At 37.5% G+C, this 24520-nt stretch overlaps 1 protein-coding gene across 1 annotated transcript; it reads left to right on the top strand.

Annotated features, from left to right (window-relative positions):
- Positions 1-1570: 1570 nt before the first annotated feature.
- On the top strand, positions 1571-24428 carry LOC148906540 (uncharacterized). The gene is made up of 26 exons (XM_089037469.1): positions 1571-1664; positions 3216-3269; positions 3538-3633; positions 5185-5238; positions 5507-5602; positions 7154-7207; positions 7476-7571; positions 9123-9176; positions 9445-9540; positions 11092-11145; positions 11414-11509; positions 13061-13114; positions 13383-13478; positions 15030-15083; positions 15352-15447; positions 17587-17640; positions 18170-18250; positions 18322-18372; positions 18704-18769; positions 19162-19251; positions 19807-19857; positions 20224-20267; positions 21248-21326; positions 22323-22372; positions 22854-22947; positions 23995-24428. Exons 1-26 carry the CDS (start codon positions 1593-1595, stop codon positions 24136-24138), a joined length of 1926 nt encoding a protein of 641 aa, XP_088893595.1. The 5' UTR covers positions 1571-1592; the 3' UTR covers positions 24139-24428.
- The last annotated feature ends 92 nt before the right edge of the window (positions 24429-24520 follow it).

Raw genomic sequence — 24520 nt, 5'->3', positions numbered from 1 at the left:
AGGGTCTGAGTAACCACTGTCGGATCATGAAAAAGAGGGGTTTGGGGGCCCAGTACCTAACAGATGTTATCAGTGAGTAGGATCTGGGTAACGTTACTGTAATACCATTTTTGACACCTTGATGCCTTGAACAAGAGGTGAGTGGGACCAAGGTAGCCCCAAAACGAGTCTGGTGGGTAAGACAACCCACGTAAGTGAAGTCGGGACGTTTCTATTAGGGGAATGAGGAATGATGTCAAATTTGTGATAACAGGATAGCACACTGATCATCACTGGGTCTGCTGACAAGAATATCAAGATATGGGGGTTGGACTTTGGAGATTGTCACAAGTCTATATTTGCTCATGATGATGGGTACGTTTTTGCATATCACAAAAAAAGTGTGGACGCGAAACATTTTCTCCGTTTTCATGTGTGGACGGAGAACGTTTTTTTCGGTGAAAGTTTCAGATTCAGACGGGGCCTCAATGTTATTTAAAACACTCTTATGGGGAGCCATTTTCGTATTGTAAAAAAATCTCTAGGTTATGAAGGGAGGGGGGGGGGGGGGTACGTATGCCATTGCATTTATCTGATAAGTAAACTACATCCAAGATATCTTTTCCAAAATGTTTAGTCAATAAAAAATACTCGTATCCAATTTTAATTCCAATTTTTTGTCTTAATTTATTTCAGCATTATGGGACTTCAGGTAAAAACAGTATCTTTTAAAAAGTATTTTTGTGGTTGGCGTAATAGCAGCATTGAAATAAGCTTGATAATCAGAACGACATAGTAGAGTTTTAACCCTACTCATATATTTCCGCCAGAAATGTTTCGGCGTCCTTACGCCATTATCAGTGTGACAAGCTAGCAAAAAGTGTGGCAAAATCCTATTTTGAATCTGCAAGTAACACATGCTAAGCTTTATTTATCTTTGTAATTAGCTTGAATATACACTTATTTCAATAAAGTTGTCACCTGAAAAGCTATAAAGCTGAGGCGGACAAGGATTATGGGTAGATTCATTTTACACGTTCAACCACTTGATAACTAACTGTTCATTGACTTGCGAATCTTTTACCGGTTACAGGCTCACATCTACTGAGCATCATCAAGCTACAGTTTGTATTAAAAAAAGCATTGTATATTTATGCTTTTTTGATATGAAAAGTCAGTGATGATGCTCAGTGATCTCAACTTTCTAGGTTTTTGGTGACTAACTTTATTGAAATAAGTGTGTACTACACTACGCATTTACACGTGCTATTCACTGTATTTAAGCATTTGTAAGAACTATCTTGTCACACTGATAATGGCGTAAGGACGCTGAAACATGTCTGCCGGAGATTGATCAGTAGGGTTAAAACTTTACTATGTCGTTCTGATTATCAAGCTTACTTTTAAAGTCCTATATTAGTTCTTCTTAATTTAATCCAGCTCTGAAATTCCAATCCTATGGACTCTCAGCAGTCCAAATATCTTTATCTTTAGTTTTTGTTCTTCATTGTAAAGGCTGCTCTCCTTATACTCCAAGATGGCTGCTGTCACGTGTTCATATTGATAATACATGTGTACTTTTCTCTCAGTTCATCGCGAACACCCATTACTTCATGTCAGTCAGTAAGGACAAGACCCTGAAGTATTGGAATGCGGACAAGTTTGAACAAATCATGGTGCTACAGGTGAACTATTTCAAATTTCTTTGCGCGCAGGCATTTGTTAAATCATAAAAGGAAAAACTCACGCCCCACCGTCAATTTCTGACCATCTGTCTGTCATGAAGAGTAGTGCGTTGTTTGGAATAGCAGGGTTCATAAAACTCTTTCAAAACTCGTGGAATTTGAATTTGACAATGTTACAGACCCAGAAAGCCATGTTTTATTTCACCACATCAAGCAATCTTATCACTGTATTTCAACTTGAAAAACATCCATTATAATTCATTAACAATAAACCAGTAAATCGAAAGAACTAAGAAGTGTTTTATCATTTTTAAATAACAGTTAACACTGTTATAGAAAGGTCATAGTCGTGGTCTGTAGAGCTTTTTCTAGTTTTTTACGACACTAATATATCAAACAAAAATCATTGTCGTTTCTGAGAATGATCGCTCGCGAGTAAAAAATAAATGTTTTTCTTGGAACTGAACCAAGAAACTATACTTCCTGTTGTTCCGAGAAGACATGGTTAAAACCACATGGAATAATAACTAGATTATTACCTCGCAAGACTGAAACGATTTTAAAATTTGAAAATGCTTTCCAAACCTAAAAGATAAAAAACTCAAAACTTCGTAAACTAAAAATGTTTTCTGGAAACGAAAAAATAAGCTGAGGACCTTACATATTTTTAAAATGTGTTTTGTTTTCTAAGTGCTGTTCATAGGAGGCTTTCTGGTCTTTTTTCGACAAGCTAGTTCACTTGGTCAGCCACCTCAATGTTTCGAAGAGCATTCAGAACAGCTTCCATATCTCTTTCTTGGAACTCAAACCAGGTGAACTTTTGGCAAGTGATGCTCGTGTGAACTGTGTAGTGATTTTCTTGATCTTTCGTGGTGGTGCAACTGAAAGTGACGTGAGCCACGTAATTTTCGGCATTTCCACTATTTTCTGGTTTAAATAGAAGCAATTTCATCGATTTTCCAACTCGTTGACCTACATCTTTAAGCTTACCCTGGTAGGCACTGTAGTTAAACAGGTTTTCAAAGGTGCTTCGTAAGTCTTGTTTGGCATTTTCATCGATATCTGAGAGAATATTTGTCAAATAGTTGGTCATGGCGTCTCTTATTTTGGCCCCTGCCGCGTGAATGAAGTCGAACGTACGTCTATGCTCAAAAGGAAATTCTTGGCTTTGGTTGTTCACATAGCCATGAAACTGAATATTGTTTCCCAGTCTGTTGTAAAGGGTGCATATATTGAAAAAATAGTTGCTATCATCTTGAAGAGAGCTTACCACTTTTGCTGGCATTTTCGAGTTAGTTAGAGTAGAGAGTAGACCTTGCGCGTGTGATTGGATCTATCTATTTTTCCTAAGAAGCAGAACTGAAGCGTCCTTTTTTATATGGCTTTGTTCGGAAATAACTCGAAAGGTGCGCATTGATTGGTTGATTCTTGTTCGGTTTGGCCTTTTGTTAACCTTATATAGGGTTTAAGGGCGTGCTTGTCTGACAAATCTGATTGGGATTAACCATCTGTCCCTCATAGTAAACAAGCAGATATCATTCATTTTGACAGGGTCATCAGGGAGAGGTCTGGTGCCTAGCTGTCAGTCCCAATGGAGAATACGTGGTGAGTGTCCTAAACAAGTATCTCGAATAAACGACGCCCATTTTCTGTAGTTAATATGCACCACCCTCCATACATCGATTCATTGGTCGAACACAAAGTATTAAATCACACAAAGTAAACCCTTCAAAGGATTAATCCAAATTGAACCTTACACCAAATATCTTTATCTTTAGCTTTTGTTCTTCTTTGTAAAAGCTGCTCTCCTTATCCTCCAAGTTGGCTGCTGTCACGTGATCATATTGATAATACATGTGTACTTTTCTCTCAGTTCATCGCGAACACCCATTACTTTATGTCAGTCAGTAAGGACAAGACCCTGAAGTATTGGGATGCGGACAAGTTTGAACAAATCATGGTGCTACAGGTGAACTATTTCAAATTTCTTTGCGCGCAGGCATTTGTTAAATCATAAAAGGAAAAACTCACGCCCCACCGTCAATTTCTGACCATCTGTCTGTCATGAAGAGTAGTGCGTTGTTTGGAATAGCAGGGTTCATAAAACTCTTTCAAAACTCGTGGAATTTGAATTTGACAATGTTACAGACCCAGAAAGCCATGTTTTATTTCACCACATCAAGCAATCTTATCACTGTATTTCAACTTGAAAAACATCCATTATAATTCATTAACAATAAACCAGTAAATCGAAAGAACTAAGAAGTGTTTTATCATTTTTAAATAACAGTTAACACTGTTATAGAAAGGTCATAGTCGTGGTCTGTAGAGCTTTTTCTAGTTTTTTACGACACTAATATATCAAACAAAAATCATTGTCGTTTCTGAGAATGATCGCTCGCGAGTAAAAAATAAATGTTTTTCTTGGAACTGAACCAAGAAACTATACTTCCTGTTGTTCCGAGAAGACATGGTTAAAACCACATGGAATAATAACTAGATTATTACCTCGCAAGACTGAAACGATTTTAAAATTTGAAAATGCTTTCCAAACCTAAAAGATAAAAAACTCAAAACTTCGTAAACTAAAAATGTTTTCTGGAAACGAAAAAATAAGCTGAGGACCTTACATATTTTTAAAATGTGTTTTGTTTTCTAAGTGCTGTTCATAGGAGGCTTTCTGGTCTTTTTTCGACAAGCTAGTTCACTTGGTCAGCCACCTCAATGTTTCGAAGAGCATTCAGAACAGCTTCCATATCTCTTTCTTGGAACTCAAACCAGGTGAACTTTTGGCAAGTGATGCTCGTGTGAACTGTGTAGTGATTTTCTTGATCTTTCGTGGTGGTGCAACTGAAAGTGACGTGAGCCACGTAATTTTCGGCATTTCCACTATTTTCTGGTTTAAATAGAAGCAATTTCATCGATTTTCCAACTCGTTGACCTACATCTTTAAGCTTACCCTGGTAGGCACTGTAGTTAAACAGGTTTTCAAAGGTGCTTCGTAAGTCTTGTTTGGCATTTTCATCGATATCTGAGAGAATATTTGTCAAATAGTTGGTCATGGCGTCTCTTATTTTGGCCCCTGCCGCGTGAATGAAGTCGAACGTACGTCTATGCTCAAAAGGAAATTCTTGGCTTTGGTTGTTCACATAGCCATGAAACTGAATATTGTTTCCCAGTCTGTTGTAAAGGGTGCATATATTGAAAAAATAGTTGCTATCATCTTGAAGAGAGCTTACCACTTTTGCTGGCATTTTCGAGTTAGTTAGAGTAGAGAGTAGACCTTGCGCGTGTGATTGGATCTATCTATTTTTCCTAAGAAGCAGAACTGAAGCGTCCTTTTTTATATGGCTTTGTTCGGAAATAACTCGAAAGGTGCGCATTGATTGGTTGATTCTTGTTCGGTTTGGCCTTTTGTTAACCTTATATAGGGTTTAAGGGCGTGCTTGTCTGACAAATCTGATTGGGATTAACCATCTGTCCCTCATAGTAAACAAGCAGATATCATTCATTTTGACAGGGTCATCAGGGAGAGGTCTGGTGCCTAGCTGTCAGTCCCAATGGAGAATACGTGGTGAGTGTCCTAAACAAGTATCTCGAATAAACGACGCCCATTTTCTGTAGTTAATATGCACCACCCTCCATACATCGATTCATTGGTCGAACACAAAGTATTAAATCACACAAAGTAAACCCTTCAAAGGATTAATCCAAATTGAACCTTACACCAAATATCTTTATCTTTAGCTTTTGTTCTTCTTTGTAAAAGCTGCTCTCCTTATCCTCCAAGTTGGCTGCTGTCACGTGATCATATTGATAATACATGTGTACTTTTCTCTCAGTTCATCGCGAACACCCATTACTTTATGTCAGTCAGTAAGGACAAGACCCTGAAGTATTGGGATGCGGACAAGTTTGAACAAATCATGGTGCTACAGGTGAACTATTTCAAATTTCTTTGCGCGCAGGCATTTGTTAAATCATAAAAGGAAAAACTCACGCCCCACCGTCAATTTCTGACCATCTGTCTGTCATGAAGAGTAGTGCGTTGTTTGGAATAGCAGGGTTCATAAAACTCTTTCAAAACTCGTGGAATTTGAATTTGACAATGTTACAGACCCAGAAAGCCATGTTTTATTTCACCACATCAAGCAATCTTATCACTGTATTTCAACTTGAAAAACATCCATTATAATTCATTAACAATAAACCAGTAAATCGAAAGAACTAAGAAGTGTTTTATCATTTTTAAATAACAGTTAACACTGTTATAGAAAGGTCATAGTCGTGGTCTGTAGAGCTTTTTCTAGTTTTTTACGACACTAATATATCAAACAAAAATCATTGTCGTTTCTGAGAATGATCGCTCGCGAGTAAAAAATAAATGTTTTTCTTGGAACTGAACCAAGAAACTATACTTCCTGTTGTTCCGAGAAGACATGGTTAAAACCACATGGAATAATAACTAGATTATTACCTCGCAAGACTGAAACGATTTTAAAATTTGAAAATGCTTTCCAAACCTAAAAGATAAAAAACTCAAAACTTCGTAAACTAAAAATGTTTTCTGGAAACGAAAAAATAAGCTGAGGACCTTACATATTTTTAAAATGTGTTTTGTTTTCTAAGTGCTGTTCATAGGAGGCTTTCTGGTCTTTTTTCGACAAGCTAGTTCACTTGGTCAGCCACCTCAATGTTTCGAAGAGCATTCAGAACAGCTTCCATATCTCTTTCTTGGAACTCAAACCAGGTGAACTTTTGGCAAGTGATGCTCGTGTGAACTGTGTAGTGATTTTCTTGATCTTTCGTGGTGGTGCAACTGAAAGTGACGTGAGCCACGTAATTTTCGGCATTTCCACTATTTTCTGGTTTAAATAGAAGCAATTTCATCGATTTTCCAACTCGTTGACCTACATCTTTAAGCTTACCCTGGTAGGCACTGTAGTTAAACAGGTTTTCAAAGGTGCTTCGTAAGTCTTGTTTGGCATTTTCATCGATATCTGAGAGAATATTTGTCAAATAGTTGGTCATGGCGTCTCTTATTTTGGCCCCTGCCGCGTGAATGAAGTCGAACGTACGTCTATGCTCAAAAGGAAATTCTTGGCTTTGGTTGTTCACATAGCCATGAAACTGAATATTGTTTCCCAGTCTGTTGTAAAGGGTGCATATATTGAAAAAATAGTTGCTATCATCTTGAAGAGAGCTTACCACTTTTGCTGGCATTTTCGAGTTAGTTAGAGTAGAGAGTAGACCTTGCGCGTGTGATTGGATCTATCTATTTTTCCTAAGAAGCAGAACTGAAGCGTCCTTTTTTATATGGCTTTGTTCGGAAATAACTCGAAAGGTGCGCATTGATTGGTTGATTCTTGTTCGGTTTGGCCTTTTGTTAACCTTATATAGGGTTTAAGGGCGTGCTTGTCTGACAAATCTGATTGGGATTAACCATCTGTCCCTCATAGTAAACAAGCAGATATCATTCATTTTGACAGGGTCATCAGGGAGAGGTCTGGTGCCTAGCTGTCAGTCCCAATGGAGAATACGTGGTGAGTGTCCTAAACAAGTATCTCGAATAAACGACGCCCATTTTCTGTAGTTAATATGCACCACCCTCCATACATCGATTCATTGGTCGAACACAAAGTATTAAATCACACAAAGTAAACCCTTCAAAGGATTAATCCAAATTGAACCTTACACCAAATATCTTTATCTTTAGCTTTTGTTCTTCTTTGTAAAAGCTGCTCTCCTTATCCTCCAAGTTGGCTGCTGTCACGTGATCATATTGATAATACATGTGTACTTTTCTCTCAGTTCATCGCGAACACCCATTACTTTATGTCAGTCAGTAAGGACAAGACCCTGAAGTATTGGGATGCGGACAAGTTTGAACAAATCATGGTGCTACAGGTGAACTATTTCAAATTTCTTTGCGCGCAGGCATTTGTTAAATCATAAAAGGAAAAACTCACGCCCCACCGTCAATTTCTGACCATCTGTCTGTCATGAAGAGTAGTGCGTTGTTTGGAATAGCAGGGTTCATAAAACTCTTTCAAAACTCGTGGAATTTGAATTTGACAATGTTACAGACCCAGAAAGCCATGTTTTATTTCACCACATCAAGCAATCTTATCACTGTATTTCAACTTGAAAAACATCCATTATAATTCATTAACAATAAACCAGTAAATCGAAAGAACTAAGAAGTGTTTTATCATTTTTAAATAACAGTTAACACTGTTATAGAAAGGTCATAGTCGTGGTCTGTAGAGCTTTTTCTAGTTTTTTACGACACTAATATATCAAACAAAAATCATTGTCGTTTCTGAGAATGATCGCTCGCGAGTAAAAAATAAATGTTTTTCTTGGAACTGAACCAAGAAACTATACTTCCTGTTGTTCCGAGAAGACATGGTTAAAACCACATGGAATAATAACTAGATTATTACCTCGCAAGACTGAAACGATTTTAAAATTTGAAAATGCTTTCCAAACCTAAAAGATAAAAAACTCAAAACTTCGTAAACTAAAAATGTTTTCTGGAAACGAAAAAATAAGCTGAGGACCTTACATATTTTTAAAATGTGTTTTGTTTTCTAAGTGCTGTTCATAGGAGGCTTTCTGGTCTTTTTTCGACAAGCTAGTTCACTTGGTCAGCCACCTCAATGTTTCGAAGAGCATTCAGAACAGCTTCCATATCTCTTTCTTGGAACTCAAACCAGGTGAACTTTTGGCAAGTGATGCTCGTGTGAACTGTGTAGTGATTTTCTTGATCTTTCGTGGTGGTGCAACTGAAAGTGACGTGAGCCACGTAATTTTCGGCATTTCCACTATTTTCTGGTTTAAATAGAAGCAATTTCATCGATTTTCCAACTCGTTGACCTACATCTTTAAGCTTACCCTGGTAGGCACTGTAGTTAAACAGGTTTTCAAAGGTGCTTCGTAAGTCTTGTTTGGCATTTTCATCGATATCTGAGAGAATATTTGTCAAATAGTTGGTCATGGCGTCTCTTATTTTGGCCCCTGCCGCGTGAATGAAGTCGAACGTACGTCTATGCTCAAAAGGAAATTCTTGGCTTTGGTTGTTCACATAGCCATGAAACTGAATATTGTTTCCCAGTCTGTTGTAAAGGGTGCATATATTGAAAAAATAGTTGCTATCATCTTGAAGAGAGCTTACCACTTTTGCTGGCATTTTCGAGTTAGTTAGAGTAGAGAGTAGACCTTGCGCGTGTGATTGGATCTATCTATTTTTCCTAAGAAGCAGAACTGAAGCGTCCTTTTTTATATGGCTTTGTTCGGAAATAACTCGAAAGGTGCGCATTGATTGGTTGATTCTTGTTCGGTTTGGCCTTTTGTTAACCTTATATAGGGTTTAAGGGCGTGCTTGTCTGACAAATCTGATTGGGATTAACCATCTGTCCCTCATAGTAAACAAGCAGATATCATTCATTTTGACAGGGTCATCAGGGAGAGGTCTGGTGCCTAGCTGTCAGTCCCAATGGAGAATACGTGGTGAGTGTCCTAAACAAGTATCTCGAATAAACGACGCCCATTTTCTGTAGTTAATATGCACCACCCTCCATACATCGATTCATTGGTCGAACACAAAGTATTAAATCACACAAAGTAAACCCTTCAAAGGATTAATCCAAATTGAACCTTACACCAAATATCTTTATCTTTAGCTTTTGTTCTTCTTTGTAAAAGCTGCTCTCCTTATCCTCCAAGTTGGCTGCTGTCACGTGATCATATTGATAATACATGTGTACTTTTCTCTCAGTTCATCGCGAACACCCATTACTTTATGTCAGTCAGTAAGGACAAGACCCTGAAGTATTGGGATGCGGACAAGTTTGAACAAATCATGGTGCTACAGGTGAACTATTTCAAATTTCTTTGCGCGCAGGCATTTGTTAAATCATAAAAGGAAAAACTCACGCCCCACCGTCAATTTCTGACCATCTGTCTGTCATGAAGAGTAGTGCGTTGTTTGGAATAGCAGGGTTCATAAAACTCTTTCAAAACTCGTGGAATTTGAATTTGACAATGTTACAGACCCAGAAAGCCATGTTTTATTTCACCACATCAAGCAATCTTATCACTGTATTTCAACTTGAAAAACATCCATTATAATTCATTAACAATAAACCAGTAAATCGAAAGAACTAAGAAGTGTTTTATCATTTTTAAATAACAGTTAACACTGTTATAGAAAGGTCATAGTCGTGGTCTGTAGAGCTTTTTCTAGTTTTTTACGACACTAATATATCAAACAAAAATCATTGTCGTTTCTGAGAATGATCGCTCGCGAGTAAAAAATAAATGTTTTTCTTGGAACTGAACCAAGAAACTATACTTCCTGTTGTTCCGAGAAGACATGGTTAAAACCACATGGAATAATAACTAGATTATTACCTCGCAAGACTGAAACGATTTTAAAATTTGAAAATGCTTTCCAAACCTAAAAGATAAAAAACTCAAAACTTCGTAAACTAAAAATGTTTTCTGGAAACGAAAAAATAAGCTGAGGACCTTACATATTTTTAAAATGTGTTTTGTTTTCTAAGTGCTGTTCATAGGAGGCTTTCTGGTCTTTTTTCGACAAGCTAGTTCACTTGGTCAGCCACCTCAATGTTTCGAAGAGCATTCAGAACAGCTTCCATATCTCTTTCTTGGAACTCAAACCAGGTGAACTTTTGGCAAGTGATGCTCGTGTGAACTGTGTAGTGATTTTCTTGATCTTTCGTGGTGGTGCAACTGAAAGTGACGTGAGCCACGTAATTTTCGGCATTTCCACTATTTTCTGGTTTAAATAGAAGCAATTTCATCGATTTTCCAACTCGTTGACCTACATCTTTAAGCTTACCCTGGTAGGCACTGTAGTTAAACAGGTTTTCAAAGGTGCTTCGTAAGTCTTGTTTGGCATTTTCATCGATATCTGAGAGAATATTTGTCAAATAGTTGGTCATGGCGTCTCTTATTTTGGCCCCTGCCGCGTGAATGAAGTCGAACGTACGTCTATGCTCAAAAGGAAATTCTTGGCTTTGGTTGTTCACATAGCCATGAAACTGAATATTGTTTCCCAGTCTGTTGTAAAGGGTGCATATATTGAAAAAATAGTTGCTATCATCTTGAAGAGAGCTTACCACTTTTGCTGGCATTTTCGAGTTAGTTAGAGTAGAGAGTAGACCTTGCGCGTGTGATTGGATCTATCTATTTTTCCTAAGAAGCAGAACTGAAGCGTCCTTTTTTATATGGCTTTGTTCGGAAATAACTCGAAAGGTGCGCATTGATTGGTTGATTCTTGTTCGGTTTGGCCTTTTGTTAACCTTATATAGGGTTTAAGGGCGTGCTTGTCTGACAAATCTGATTGGGATTAACCATCTGTCCCTCATAGTAAACAAGCAGATATCATTCATTTTGACAGGGTCATCAGGGAGAGGTCTGGTGCCTAGCTGTCAGTCCCAATGGAGAATACGTGGTGAGTGTCCTAAACAAGTATCTCGAATAAACGACGCCCATTTTCTGTAGTTAATATGCACCACCCTCCATACATCGATTCATTGGTCGAACACAAAGTATTAAATCACACAAAGTAAACCCTTCAAAGGATTAATCCAAATTGAACCTTACACCAAATATCTTTATCTTTAGCTTTTGTTCTTCTTTGTAAAAGCTGCTCTCCTTATCCTCCAAGTTGGCTGCTGTCACGTGATCATATTGATAATACATGTGTACTTTTCTCTCAGTTCATCGCGAACACCCATTACTTTATGTCAGTCAGTAAGGACAAGACCCTGAAGTATTGGGATGCGGACAAGTTTGAACAAATCATGGTGCTACAGGTGAACTATTTCAAATTTCTTTGCGCGCAGGCATTTGTTAAATCATAAAAGGAAAAACTCACGCCCCACCGTCAATTTCTGACCATCTGTCTGTCATGAAGAGTAGTGCGTTGTTTGGAATAGCAGGGTTCATAAAACTCTTTCAAAACTCGTGGAATTTGAATTTGACAATGTTACAGACCCAGAAAGCCATGTTTTATTTCACCACATCAAGCAATCTTATCACTGTATTTCAACTTGAAAAACATCCATTATAATTCATTAACAATAAACCAGTAAATCGAAAGAACTAAGAAGTGTTTTATCATTTTTAAATAACAGTTAACACTGTTATAGAAAGGTCATAGTCGTGGTCTGTAGAGCTTTTTCTAGTTTTTTACGACACTAATATATCAAACAAAAATCATTGTCGTTTCTGAGAATGATCGCTCGCGAGTAAAAAATAAATGTTTTTCTTGGAACTGAACCAAGAAACTATACTTCCTGTTGTTCCGAGAAGACATGGTTAAAACCACATGGAATAATAACTAGATTATTACCTCGCAAGACTGAAACGATTTTAAAATTTGAAAATGCTTTCCAAACCTAAAAGATAAAAAACTCAAAACTTCGTAAACTAAAAATGTTTTCTGGAAACGAAAAAATAAGCTGAGGACCTTACATATTTTTAAAATGTGTTTTGTTTTCTAAGTGCTGTTCATAGGAGGCTTTCTGGTCTTTTTTCGACAAGCTAGTTCACTTGGTCAGCCACCTCAATGTTTCGAAGAGCATTCAGAACAGCTTCCATATCTCTTTCTTGGAACTCAAACCAGGTGAACTTTTGGCAAGTGATGCTCGTGTGAACTGTGTAGTGATTTTCTTGATCTTTCGTGGTGGTGCAACTGAAAGTGACGTGAGCCACGTAATTTTCGGCATTTCCACTATTTTCTGGTTTAAATAGAAGCAATTTCATCGATTTTCCAACTCGTTGACCTACATCTTTAAGCTTACCCTGGTAGGCACTGTAGTTAAACAGGTTTTCAAAGGTGCTTCGTAAGTCTTGTTTGGCATTTTCATCGATATCTGAGAGAATATTTGTCAAATAGTTGGTCATGGCGTCTCTTATTTTGGCCCCTGCCGCGTGAATGAAGTCGAACGTACGTCTATGCTCAAAAGGAAATTCTTGGCTTTGGTTGTTCACATAGCCATGAAACTGAATATTGTTTCCCAGTCTGTTGTAAAGGGTGCATATATTGAAAAAATAGTTGCTATCATCTTGAAGAGAGCTTACCACTTTTGCTGGCATTTTCGAGTTAGTTAGAGTAGAGAGTAGACCTTGCGCGTGTGATTGGATCTATCTATTTTTCCTAAGAAGCAGAACTGAAGCGTCCTTTTTTATATGGCTTTGTTCGGAAATAACTCGAAAGGTGCGCATTGATTGGTTGATTCTTGTTCGGTTTGGCCTTTTGTTAACCTTATATAGGGTTTAAGGGCGTGCTTGTCTGACAAATCTGATTGGGATTAACCATCTGTCCCTCATAGTAAACAAGCAGATATCATTCATTTTGACAGGGTCATCAGGGAGAGGTCTGGTGCCTAGCTGTCAGTCCCAATGGAGAATACGTGGTGAGTGTCCTAAACAAGTATCTCGAATAAACGACGCCCATTTTCTGTAGTTAATATGCACCACCCTCCATACATCGATTCATTGGTCGAACACAAAGTATTAAATCACACAAAGTAAACCCTTCAAAGGATTAATCCAAATTGAACCTTACACCAAATATCTTTATCTTTAGCTTTTGTTCTTCTTTGTAAAAGCTGCTCTCCTTATCCTCCAAGTTGGCTGCTGTCACGTGATCATATTGATAATACATGTGTACTTTTCTCTCAGTTCATCGCGAACACCCATTACTTTATGTCAGTCAGTAAGGACAAGACCCTGAAGTATTGGGATGCGGACAAGTTTGAACAAATCATGGTGCTACAGGTGAACTATTTCAAATTTCTTTGCGCGCAGGCATTTGTTAAATCATAAAAGGAAAAACTCACGCCCCACCGTCAATTTCTGACCATCTGTCTGTCATGAAGAGTAGTGCGTTGTTTGGAATAGCAGGGTTCATAAAACTCTTTCAAAACTCGTGGAATTTGAATTTGACAATGTTACAGACCCAGAAAGCCATGTTTTATTTCACCACATCAAGCAATCTTATCACTGTATTTCAACTTGAAAAACATCCATTATAATTCATTAACAATAAACCAGTAAATCGAAAGAACTAAGAAGTGTTTTATCATTTTTAAATAACAGTTAACACTGTTATAGAAAGGTCATAGTCGTGGTCTGTAGAGCTTTTTCTAGTTTTTTACGACACTAATATATCAAACAAAAATCATTGTCGTTTCTGAGAATGATCGCTCGCGAGTAAAAAATAAATGTTTTTCTTGGAACTGAACCAAGAAACTATACTTCCTGTTGTTCCGAGAAGACATGGTTAAAACCACATGGAATAATAACTAGATTATTACCTCGCAAGACTGAAACGATTTTAAAATTTGAAAATGCTTTCCAAACCTAAAAGATAAAAAACTCAAAACTTCGTAAACTAAAAATGTTTTCTGGAAACGAAAAAATAAGCTGAGGACCTTACATATTTTTAAAATGTGTTTTGTTTTCTAAGTGCTGTTCATAGGAGGCTTTCTGGTCTTTTTTCGACAAGCTAGTTCACTTGGTCAGCCACCTCAATGTTTCGAAGAGCATTCAGAACAGCTTCCATATCTCTTTCTTGGAACTCAAACCAGGTGAACTTTTGGCAAGTGATGCTCGTGTGAACTGTGTAGTGATTTTCTTGATCTTTCGTGGTGGTGCAACTGAAAGTGACGTGAGCCACGTAATTTTCGGCATTTCCACTATTTTCTGGTTTAAATAGAAGCAATTTCATCGATTTTCCAACTCGTTGACCTACATCTTTAAGCTTACCCTGGTAGGCACTGTAGTTAAACAGGTTTTCAAAGGTGCTTCGTAAGTCTTGTTTGGCATTTTCATCGATATCTGAGAGAATATTTGTCAAATAGTTGGTCATGGCGTCTCTTATTTTGGCCCCTGCCGCGTGAATGAAGTCGAACGTACGTCTATGCTCAAAAGGAAATTCTTGGCTTTGGTTGTTCACATAGCCATGAAACTGAATATTGTTTCCCAGTCTGTTGTAAAGGGTGCATATATTGAAAAAATAGTTGCTATCATCTTGAAGAGAGCTTACCACTTTTGCTGGCATTTTCGAGTTAGTTAGAGTAGAGAGTAGACCTTGCGCGTGTGATTGGATCTATCTATTTTTCCTAAGAAGCAGAACTGAAGCGTCCTTTTTTATATGGCTTTGTTCGGAAATAACTCGAAAGGTGCGCATTGATTGGTTGATTCTTGTTCGGTTTGGCCTTTTGTTAACCTTATATAGGGTTTAAGGGCGTGCTTGTCTGACAAATCTGATTGGGATTAACCATCTGTCCCTCATAGTAAACAAGCAGATATCATTCATTTTGACAGGGTCATCAGGGAGAGGTCTGGTGCCTAGCTGTCAGTCCCAATGGAGAATACGTGGTGAGTGTCCTAAACAAGTATCTCGAATAAACGACGCCCATTTTCTGTAGTTAATATGCACCACCCTCCATACATCGATTCATTGGTCGAACACAAAGTATTAAATCACACAAAGTAAACCCTTCAAAGGATTAATCCAAATTGAACCTTACACCAAATATCTTTATCTTTAGCTTTTGTTCTTCTTTGTAAAAGCTGCTCTCCTTATCCTCCAAGTTGGCTGCTGTCACGTGATCATATTGATAATACATGTGTACTTTTCTCTCAGTTCATCGCGAACACCCATTACTTTATGTCAGTCAGTAAGGACAAGACCCTGAAGTATTGGGATGCGGACAAGTTTGAACAAATCATGGTGCTACAGGTGAACTATTTCAAATTTCTTTGCGCGCAGGCATTTGTTAAATCATAAAAGGAAAAACTCACGCCCCACCGTCAATTTCTGACCATCTGTCTGTCATGAAGAGTAGTGCGTTGTTTGGAATAGCAGGGTTCATAAAACTCTTTCAAAACTCGTGGAATTTGAATTTGACAATGTTACAGACCCAGAAAGCCATGTGTTACTCACCACATCAAGCAATCTTATCACTACATTTCAACTTGAAAAACATCCATAATTCATTAACAATAAACCAGTAAATCGAAAGAACTAAGAAGTGTTTTATCATTTTACTGTTATAGAAAGTAATAGTCGTGGTCTGTAGAGCTTTTTCTAGTTTCTAACAAAATCATTGCTTACAGTGTTAAAACTAAGTTCTTGTTCACAAACGTTTTGAATTATCAATCTTACTATTCTTAGTGAAACTAGTAAATAAAACGAGAGTCATTTTCGTTTCTGAGAATGATCATTTGCGAGGAAAAAAGAAATGTTTTTCTTGGAACTGAACCAAGAAACTATACTTCCTGTTGTTCCGAGAAGACATGGTTAAAACCACATGGAATAATAACTAGATTCTTACCTCCCAAGACTGAAACGATTTTAAAATTTGAAAACACATTTCTAATCTAAAAGATAAGAAAAATCAAAACTTTGTAAACTAAGATTGTTTTCTCAAAAAGAAAAAAGCTGAGGACGTTACATATTTTTTGTGGTTTTGTTGTTCGACAAGCTAGTTCAGTCAATGGCCAGGTTCTGAAGAGCATTCAAAATAACTTCCTCATCTTCTTCTTGGAACTCAAACCAGGTGTACTTTTGGCAAGTGATGCTCGTATGAACTGTGTAGTCATTTCCTGGGCCTTTCGTGCTGGTGCAACTGAAAGTGACGTGAGCTACGTATTCTTTCGAAAATAAACTAATTTCTGGTTTGAATAGGAGCAAATTCAGTGACTTTCCAACACTTTGACGTTCATTTTTAAGCCTATTCTTGTAGCCATTGTAGTTAAACAGGTTTTCAAAGGCGTTTCGTAGGTCTTGTTTTGCATTTTCGTCGATATTGAGGAGAAAACCTGTCAAATATTCGGTCATGGCGTCTCTTATTATAGCCCCTGCCGTGCGAACGAAGTCGTACGTACGTCCATGTGTAAAAGAAAATGTCTTGTTTTCGTTTTCCACATTGCCTTGAAACTGAATATTATCCGCTATCAGTCCGTTGCGAAGGAAGCATCGATTGAAAATATAGTTGCTATCATCTTGAAGAGAGCTTACCACTCTTGCCGGCATTTTTAGGGCTAGTAGAGTAGAGAGTAGACCTTGCGCGTGTAATTGGATCTATCTATCTTTCCTATAAAGCAGAACTGAAGCGAACGCACCCTTTTTTACGGGTATGAAAATTACTCGAAAGGTGCGCAATGATTGGTTGATTCTTGTTCCGTTTGGCCTTTCGTTAACCTTATATAGGGTTTAAGCGCGTGCTTGTCTGACAAATCTGATTGCCAGGTGATCTCGGAAACGCGCAATGCATGATTTTCTGACTTGATAAAGAATCAATCCCTAACATGACTGCGCGCCTAGAGTCCTGGACGAAAATAAACATATTGATGTGAAGGACGCCATTTCGTTTTCAGTTGGACTTGAATATGTATTCTCTTGAACTGTAGTGTGAAATATTGGTGAAAAGAAGTCATAGCTGCACATTTGTCTAGTTTATAGTAATGTTTCAAGTTATGTACATCAAAAAAATTACAAGAAAAGCTTATTTTAAGTGTTTATCCGATTTTATAATTCGTATAGCCAACAAAGTTAACCTTACAAAGCGTTTTGTTTCGAAAATGGTCGAAAACTTGATGATATACTCAAATTGCTATTTAGTAGTAAGGTGTGTGTCTTTAATAACAATAAACCCTTTTGATTTAAAAATGCGTTGTATTTACGCGCTATTCTTATGTGTTATGGTATTGATTATTACCGATCCACACATGTTATTTTTTCTGCTTCTCGAGGCGCGCAAAGGTCGTTCAGCAAACGCGATTTGCAATCTGATTGGCTAATCGATTTCCGTCAGACTACCTGGTGGGTTTTACCATTTGTTTCTCGTAATAAACAAGCAGATATTTTTTTGGACAGGGTCATCAGGGAGAGGTCTGGTGCCTAGCTGTCAGTCCCAATGGAGAATACGTGGTGAGTGTCCTAAACAAGTATCTCGAATAAACGACGCCTATTTTCAGTAGTTAATATGCACCACCCTCCATACATCGATTCATTGGTCGAACACAAAGTATTAAATCACACAAAGAAAACCCTTCAAAGGATTAATCCAAATTGAACCTTACAGCATCGGTTGAATGGTTTGTGTTTGCGGTAAAGTACTAACTTCTGTTTATAGTTTAACAAGAGACCTTTCTCAAAGACAGCCATGTTCATAGTCTCCACTTCTCTCCTATATTAAAAAACCGTTTGTGCTAAGAGAAGTGGATCGTAAGTGAAAGGAACGAGACTAAAAACGGCTGCCAAGAAGACTACAATGCTTGCAGGAACTATGTATTTTCCTCGTGTTACCTCGCATTCGAGCTCTTTAAGATAAACTTTTCAAAAGACTTTTATTGTTAGGTTAGGCAAAATGGCCTCCGAGAGTAAAAAAAAACACGTTGTTAAAGCTGTGTATTATTTGAAAACCAATTTTGTTTAAGAGATTTTGATTGGTTGACAGGTCACGGGGTCACATGACAAGTCTCTGCGTCTATGGCAACGAACGGATGAGCCATTGATCATTGATGAGGAGCGTGAACAGGTGCGTTTGACGTCATTTCCGTTCTCTTTGTTTGTTTTGAGCGGTAAATTCAACTTTCTTTTCAAACTTAGGAACGAGAAGCTGCTTTTGAAGAAACTTTGGCACAAGGGCCTGAACAAGTCGTAAGTAAAACCACAACAAAACCGCAGGTCTTACAGTTCAGTGCATTTTCCCATACAAATCCTTATAAAGTATAATGTCATTTCAGGGGCGTAGCCAGTGGAGGCCAAGGGGTTTTGCCCTATTCTCATCCTCACGCTGTAGAAACCTAACACCCAAAGTTTTTATTCCTGTTTTTTTTTCTTTCTTTTTTTTTTTTTCTTTTTTTTTTTTGACGCGAATTCTCGATTAAGGAAAATAAGGTCACGAGACCTGTTATTGGTATCAGTCGACGTCATTTCCTGTCTTCTGTGGTACTTTTCAAAAGAGTTATTTCACTTTTCTTTATCAAAGATTCCTGGAGAAAATGATTCTGAAGCAAGAAAGGCTGGAAAGAAGACAATGGAAAGCGTGAAATCGGTAAAAAAATCACGAACGTTTTAACCTCTGAGAAATCTGTCAGAGTGACATACAGATGTCACGTCAGAATTCCTTATGTAAAACGTTTTTAGTGAAAGTAGTCTTGTTGTTCGACTGTACATTTTTGGCGCATGCGCATGGTTTCTCCAATGTTTGCCGGACGTCGTTTGCTGCGCGGGGACTGGGGCGATTAGACTATGACACCCAAAGCTACCCAGAGCGACACCCAGAGCATGATTTGTTTCGTACTAAGCTTAAATATTTAACAAATGAAACATCATTTTCGCGTGCTCCGTTTACTAATAAAACACTTTCTCGACCAATCAAAGCGCGCATACTATATAAGCTATATATCTATTTGAGTTCAATACTTTTTTACTTCATACCAACAGGCGGAACAATTAATGGAAGCCATTGAACTGCACAGAGAGGAATCTGCAAAAATGTTCGAGTATCGAGCCGCTTTGAAAATAAACAAAAAGGTCTTTGATAACAATAACAAAAATATTATAATTAAGAAAGTTAAAAAAATGTTCAATGAAAGGGTTCCAAACATTTTTTCCCATTGGGTTGAAAGGAAATTCTTCAAATATCATTGAACCCTGAAACAGGTTCTTGGTCAGAGGCAAGTCACTATAGCTACACCACCGCCCTTGATTCCCTACACTTTACCAGCTGAGCGGGGAATTTTGTTTCAGCCAATCACAGCGCGTTTAGCTGTTTTACTGGCGCCCCTCATTCCAAGACTACTGTAACCCACCTTTTGCGTATTTTGCTGTTTTCTTTTTGCTAAAATAGTATACGTGGCTAGAAGAAGCAGAAATATGGAAAGAAAGAATAAAAAACAATTTCACTTTTACCGCCACGTTTGCTTAAGGCCCTGTTGCACGTTGAACATTTTAGCTGAAATTTTCTTGTAACGGCTTTGCGAGACACGGGGGTATTACTCAGCGCAAGCCGTTGCAAGCAAGTTTCAGCTAAATCTTTCATCGTGAAACAGGGACTTTAGTTTATTAAGCTTTTCTTCGTCCTCACAGGCTCCACTTCCTCCTACTAACCCAATATTGATGGCATTTGGTAACATTTCGGTAAGTTAGATCACAGGGAGCCCAATTTACATAAAAGTGATAGGTAAAAATAAAATCAAAAATTATATAATTAATTAGTGTTTTTAATTCAAGGTCAAGATAATGTCTTTTTCGCATCGAAACCAAGCAATTTTTGTGGTCCATAGAATAGACCCTTTGCACGTGACGTCAAAGCAGCTTAATTTGGAGGGGGGGGAAACAAAAGAATTTCATCAAAAGAATTTTATGACCTTCAAATTGAGCTGCATCCCGACGTTTCTTGCAGATTTCGTGTAATTACGTCATGCGTCTGACCAATCAGAACTCGTTTTCATGTCTATAGTATTTTTCGTAATCTAATATACTACATTTGGTCATATTTTTCAGTCTTCTCGTTATGTGATACAAGTCACTCAAAAGATTCGTTCCAGGTTAGATGTATTCAGCTTTCTTTTCCTTCCAACTATTGTAATTTACAAATTTCTCGATAGCACAATTCGTCGTCAAGATGATGTAGGTTTGCTGAACGTCAATCAAGGCGTTTCCATGACAATCAATGGGCCTTCCTCTTTATGTTGACGTTGATGATGCTTCTAGATGGCAATGTTGCTCTGCCGAAATAACATGTTTATGACTCACAATTTATTCAATGGGCCTTATTCACACTGCAGCCATGTTGGATTGGAAAATAGATTCCACCACGCGTAGCCTTGAATATAAGAGTTTGAGAATGAGTTTATACGGGTGAAGCAAAGGTTTATATTCTCATGAGGATAAACATGGCTGTCTTTTTTTGTCATAGTCATGGAAACATGGCTGCCTTGTTGGTGTTTTTTGTTTTTGTTTTTGTCATTGTCATGGAAACATGGCTGCCTCGTTTTTTCCCGTCATTGTCATGGAAACATGGCTGACTTGTTTTTTTATGTCATTGTCATGGAAACATGGCTGACTTGTTTTTTCCCGTCATTGTCATGGAAACATGGCTGGCTTGTTTTTTCCCGTCATTGTCATGGAAACATGGCTGACTCTTTTTTTTTTGTAATTGTCATGGAAACATTTTGATGAGCAATCACCGATATCCTATTTTGTTGTGACGGCAAATTTTACATTCTGCGCATGCTATAGACCTCTTTGCCTTGGGCATAATGTTGTCCCACTTCAGACCACATATCATTCATTTCCTTGAGTATCATCGCTTTGTTTAACGATTGCGCAAAAGAAGACACATGAATTTGGACACAATTCAAACAAAGGTTATTTTCAAGAGAATGACACGTGAACTGAAATAGGAAGGCATTACGCTCGAGATGAAAATGATTATTGAGAAGCACATGTTAATTGCTAATCTTTATAAATGATCTTCGACTCATTTATAAATAACTAATTGAGAAAAAAATTGAATTCGTTTTAGTGAGTTGGAAGAAGCACTGGTTGTCTTACCATTTGATTATGTCATTGCTTTTCTGAAGCTACTTGACGAATGGATAAAGGTATCAGCAACTGCTCTACTTTACTGTGGGACCACCTCTCACATTAGAGCGAATTTCAAATGAGTAGATACGTTAATTTCGCAACAGTAATGTGGCCCTACTTAACCTTACGGTGGTCGTTACTACGCGTTTTGAATGCATGCATATCTTGAAGCATAGTTAATAGCTATTAATCTATTAACTTTGCTTGTAGTCAATGGGAAACCATTTCAATGCATGTTATGACACGTCGTACCGTGTACGTGCTGCGTCAGTACTGCATGTTTCCCACTCATACGATAACCATTCTTGAGGGAAGCAATTTCAATGTTACATCATGTCTTACCGTGTACATACTGCATTTCAGTACCGTATGTTTCCCACCCATACGATAACAATTTATATAGGAATCCATTTCAATGTTTCAGCATGTCTAACTGTGTACGCGCTGTAAGTCTGTACCGTACGTTTCCCACTTATAGAAAATTTTTCGTATGACTGTGAAAAGTCTGTGCCGTATGCGTGCCTTGCCGCCACCGTGTTGTTTTCTAGACTTTTTATTGGGGGATATTTTATTACTCAATGTGATTGGCGTGACCTTGTCCGCGCCCTGTTCTGAGCCGAGTTTCGGTCATTTGAAGTGTCATGACCGTGTTCGTGTCGTGAGCTTTTCACAGTCATACAAAAACTGTTCTACGATTAGCCATTTGAATGCTACGTCCATTTTCGATGCTACGTCCATTTCAATGCTATGGCGTGTCGCACTGAAACGTGCTGTAAGTCAGTACCATATGTTTTAATCCAATACGAAAACCACTCTAAACGACCACGTTGTTTCAACACTTAAGAATAAGAAAAGGCGAACGTGTGCTGTATACACTCACGGAGATTAGTGGAACAAAGCACAACCAGTAATACAATAAGAATGTCCAAAAAATTGGGTACAAAAAAGATACTCCACGACTGCTGTTTGCTAATGATTTTAATGTCAATGTCTGCTTCTCTTTGATCAAATAGGCAAACTGGGAGATAGAGTTGTCTTGTAGGTGTCTGTTTTTCTTGATGAGGTAATTAATTTATTATGAATATGAATAAAAACCTTTTTTTAACTTAAAAGTTTATCGACCTCTGAAAGGTATGGGTTGGTTGACAAGTTGACAACAGCATCACTAACTCACAGATCCAATTGGAATTCATCTTTTTTCAGGTTTTTAGCTTTTTTTGGCACTACTGCTGCACAACTCTTGATTTCCGTATTGTGTATGAATTGCAGTGGTGCATTTTCAGTCTTGGGTTCAAAAGGATTTTAACTTATAGTGATAAAAAATATTAAAATAAAGCTCTGGCTATAAATATTATCTACAAGGATTACTAGTAAGCTTAGTATTTATAAATCATTTGAAAATTCAATGTAATATATATATACTCTATATATGTACTATAGACGTAGATAATGGAGTATAAATGGTACGAAACCAATAAAAAAATGCAAAGCAAAGTTTACTCATCGTCAAGTAAAATTTGAAAATTCTTTTCTCTACCTTTCAGAATCCACCACAACCAAATAGCAGCCACTAGTGAACTCTTACCAGTAATTGACTCCATTCGTCAGAACACCAAACAACAAGTACACAGACTAAGGGTATGTACAGTAATATAGTTATGTAATATATACATTGATATACACAGCCATTCTTTATGGGCATTTAAAATGGTTGAGCACTGAGCTATTGTGCTGGAGGTTATGGGGTTCAAGCCTTGGGTGACCGATGCTTAGGGTCTTTAAAAATTTGACTACAATGAGCAATTTTTAAAACTCTGCAAATGGTGAGAACGTTGCTGTAGCTTTGATAACCACATAAAATGGCTTTCCCTGTTACAAGTGTATCAGTGCTAAGTTAGAACTGTCTTGTGTTGCCCTTAATAAAGTCAAATATCATTGTCATCATCATCATCATCATAATCAATGCCATTATCATAACCATCATCACCATCATCATCAACATCATCACCAACTTCCTCATTATTGTCATTATCAACATTATCATTTTCATCAACAACACCATCATCATCATCAACATTGTCACCAACACCATCATAATCATTATCATCATCAACGTCATCATCATCATTATCAAAATTATCATTTTCATCATCAACACCATTAACATAGTCATCACTATGATCATAATCAGCATCATCTTTTTCGTACAGACTAGACATGAATGTAATTATATTACTTATAAATACTAATATAGTAATAGTAATAGTAATATAATCTCATGTTCTCCTATTAAACATCTCAAAATTGAAATGAGTTTATTGAACGAGAATATTAAATCATGTTATAGTTGAATGCACATGAGGATGATTCTATATCTGATTTACAGCCTTCTCTTTAGTCCAGACTGGACCCACTTTTCACAATATTGTATTTATTGTTTTACAAAAATGATTGTCCGTTGACTCTGGATCCAGATATTCTTCTTATATTTTTACCGCGTGCGCGCAGATAAAAGTGGGTCCAGTTCTGGAATAACTTCTCTTGAGTCACTGATTTCTGTTATGTTTCTCCTTATAAATTATTTATAATTTATTTATTCAACCATTTGCTTCTTCTGTCAGGGGGGGGGAGGGGGGCAACATTATATTTGTTGCTAAACTTTCTTTTAAACGTTTTGGTCTTCAGGATATAATAGGATTTAATCAAGCTGGAATGGAATTTCTTCGCCAAGAAATGGAAGCCAAGGAAATCTCGTTTTTCACTGATGCTACTGAAAAACTAAGAAATATACGAAAGAAACGCAAAACAGTTAAACAAGTTGTAATTTAACCGTTGAATACTGATCTAAGTCAGGGCACGGCAAACTCACAGATTGAACCCTGAAACAACCTCTGGACTGATCTAAGAAAGGACACGGCTAACTCACAGATTGAACCCTGAAACAACCTCTGGACTGATCTAAGAAAGGACACAGCTAACTCACAGAATGGTCCCTGAACCAACCTCTGGGCTTTTACTCACAGAATGAATTGACAAATTATGATGTAGCATATGGGGTTTCGTGAAATTAGAAAAAAAAAACAGAAGAGAGCTTTGGAGAAAACCCACTGCATGAAGTACTACTGCCAAATTACATGTACCTCTTTACTTCTCACAACAACAATATTTTGTTGTACGTAGAACTACATTTGGTTGTAACTTGTATAACTAA

The sequence above is a fragment of the Actinia tenebrosa genome, unplaced genomic scaffold (genome assembly GCF_029948245.1).
Source record: "Actinia tenebrosa isolate PJP-AT-01 unplaced genomic scaffold, QUT_ActTen_1.0 PGA_scaffold5__44_contigs__length_20552954, whole genome shotgun sequence".
Taxonomy (NCBI): domain Eukaryota; kingdom Metazoa; phylum Cnidaria; class Anthozoa; order Actiniaria; family Actiniidae; genus Actinia; species Actinia tenebrosa.
This window is presented reverse-complemented; position numbering and strand designations above follow the sequence as displayed.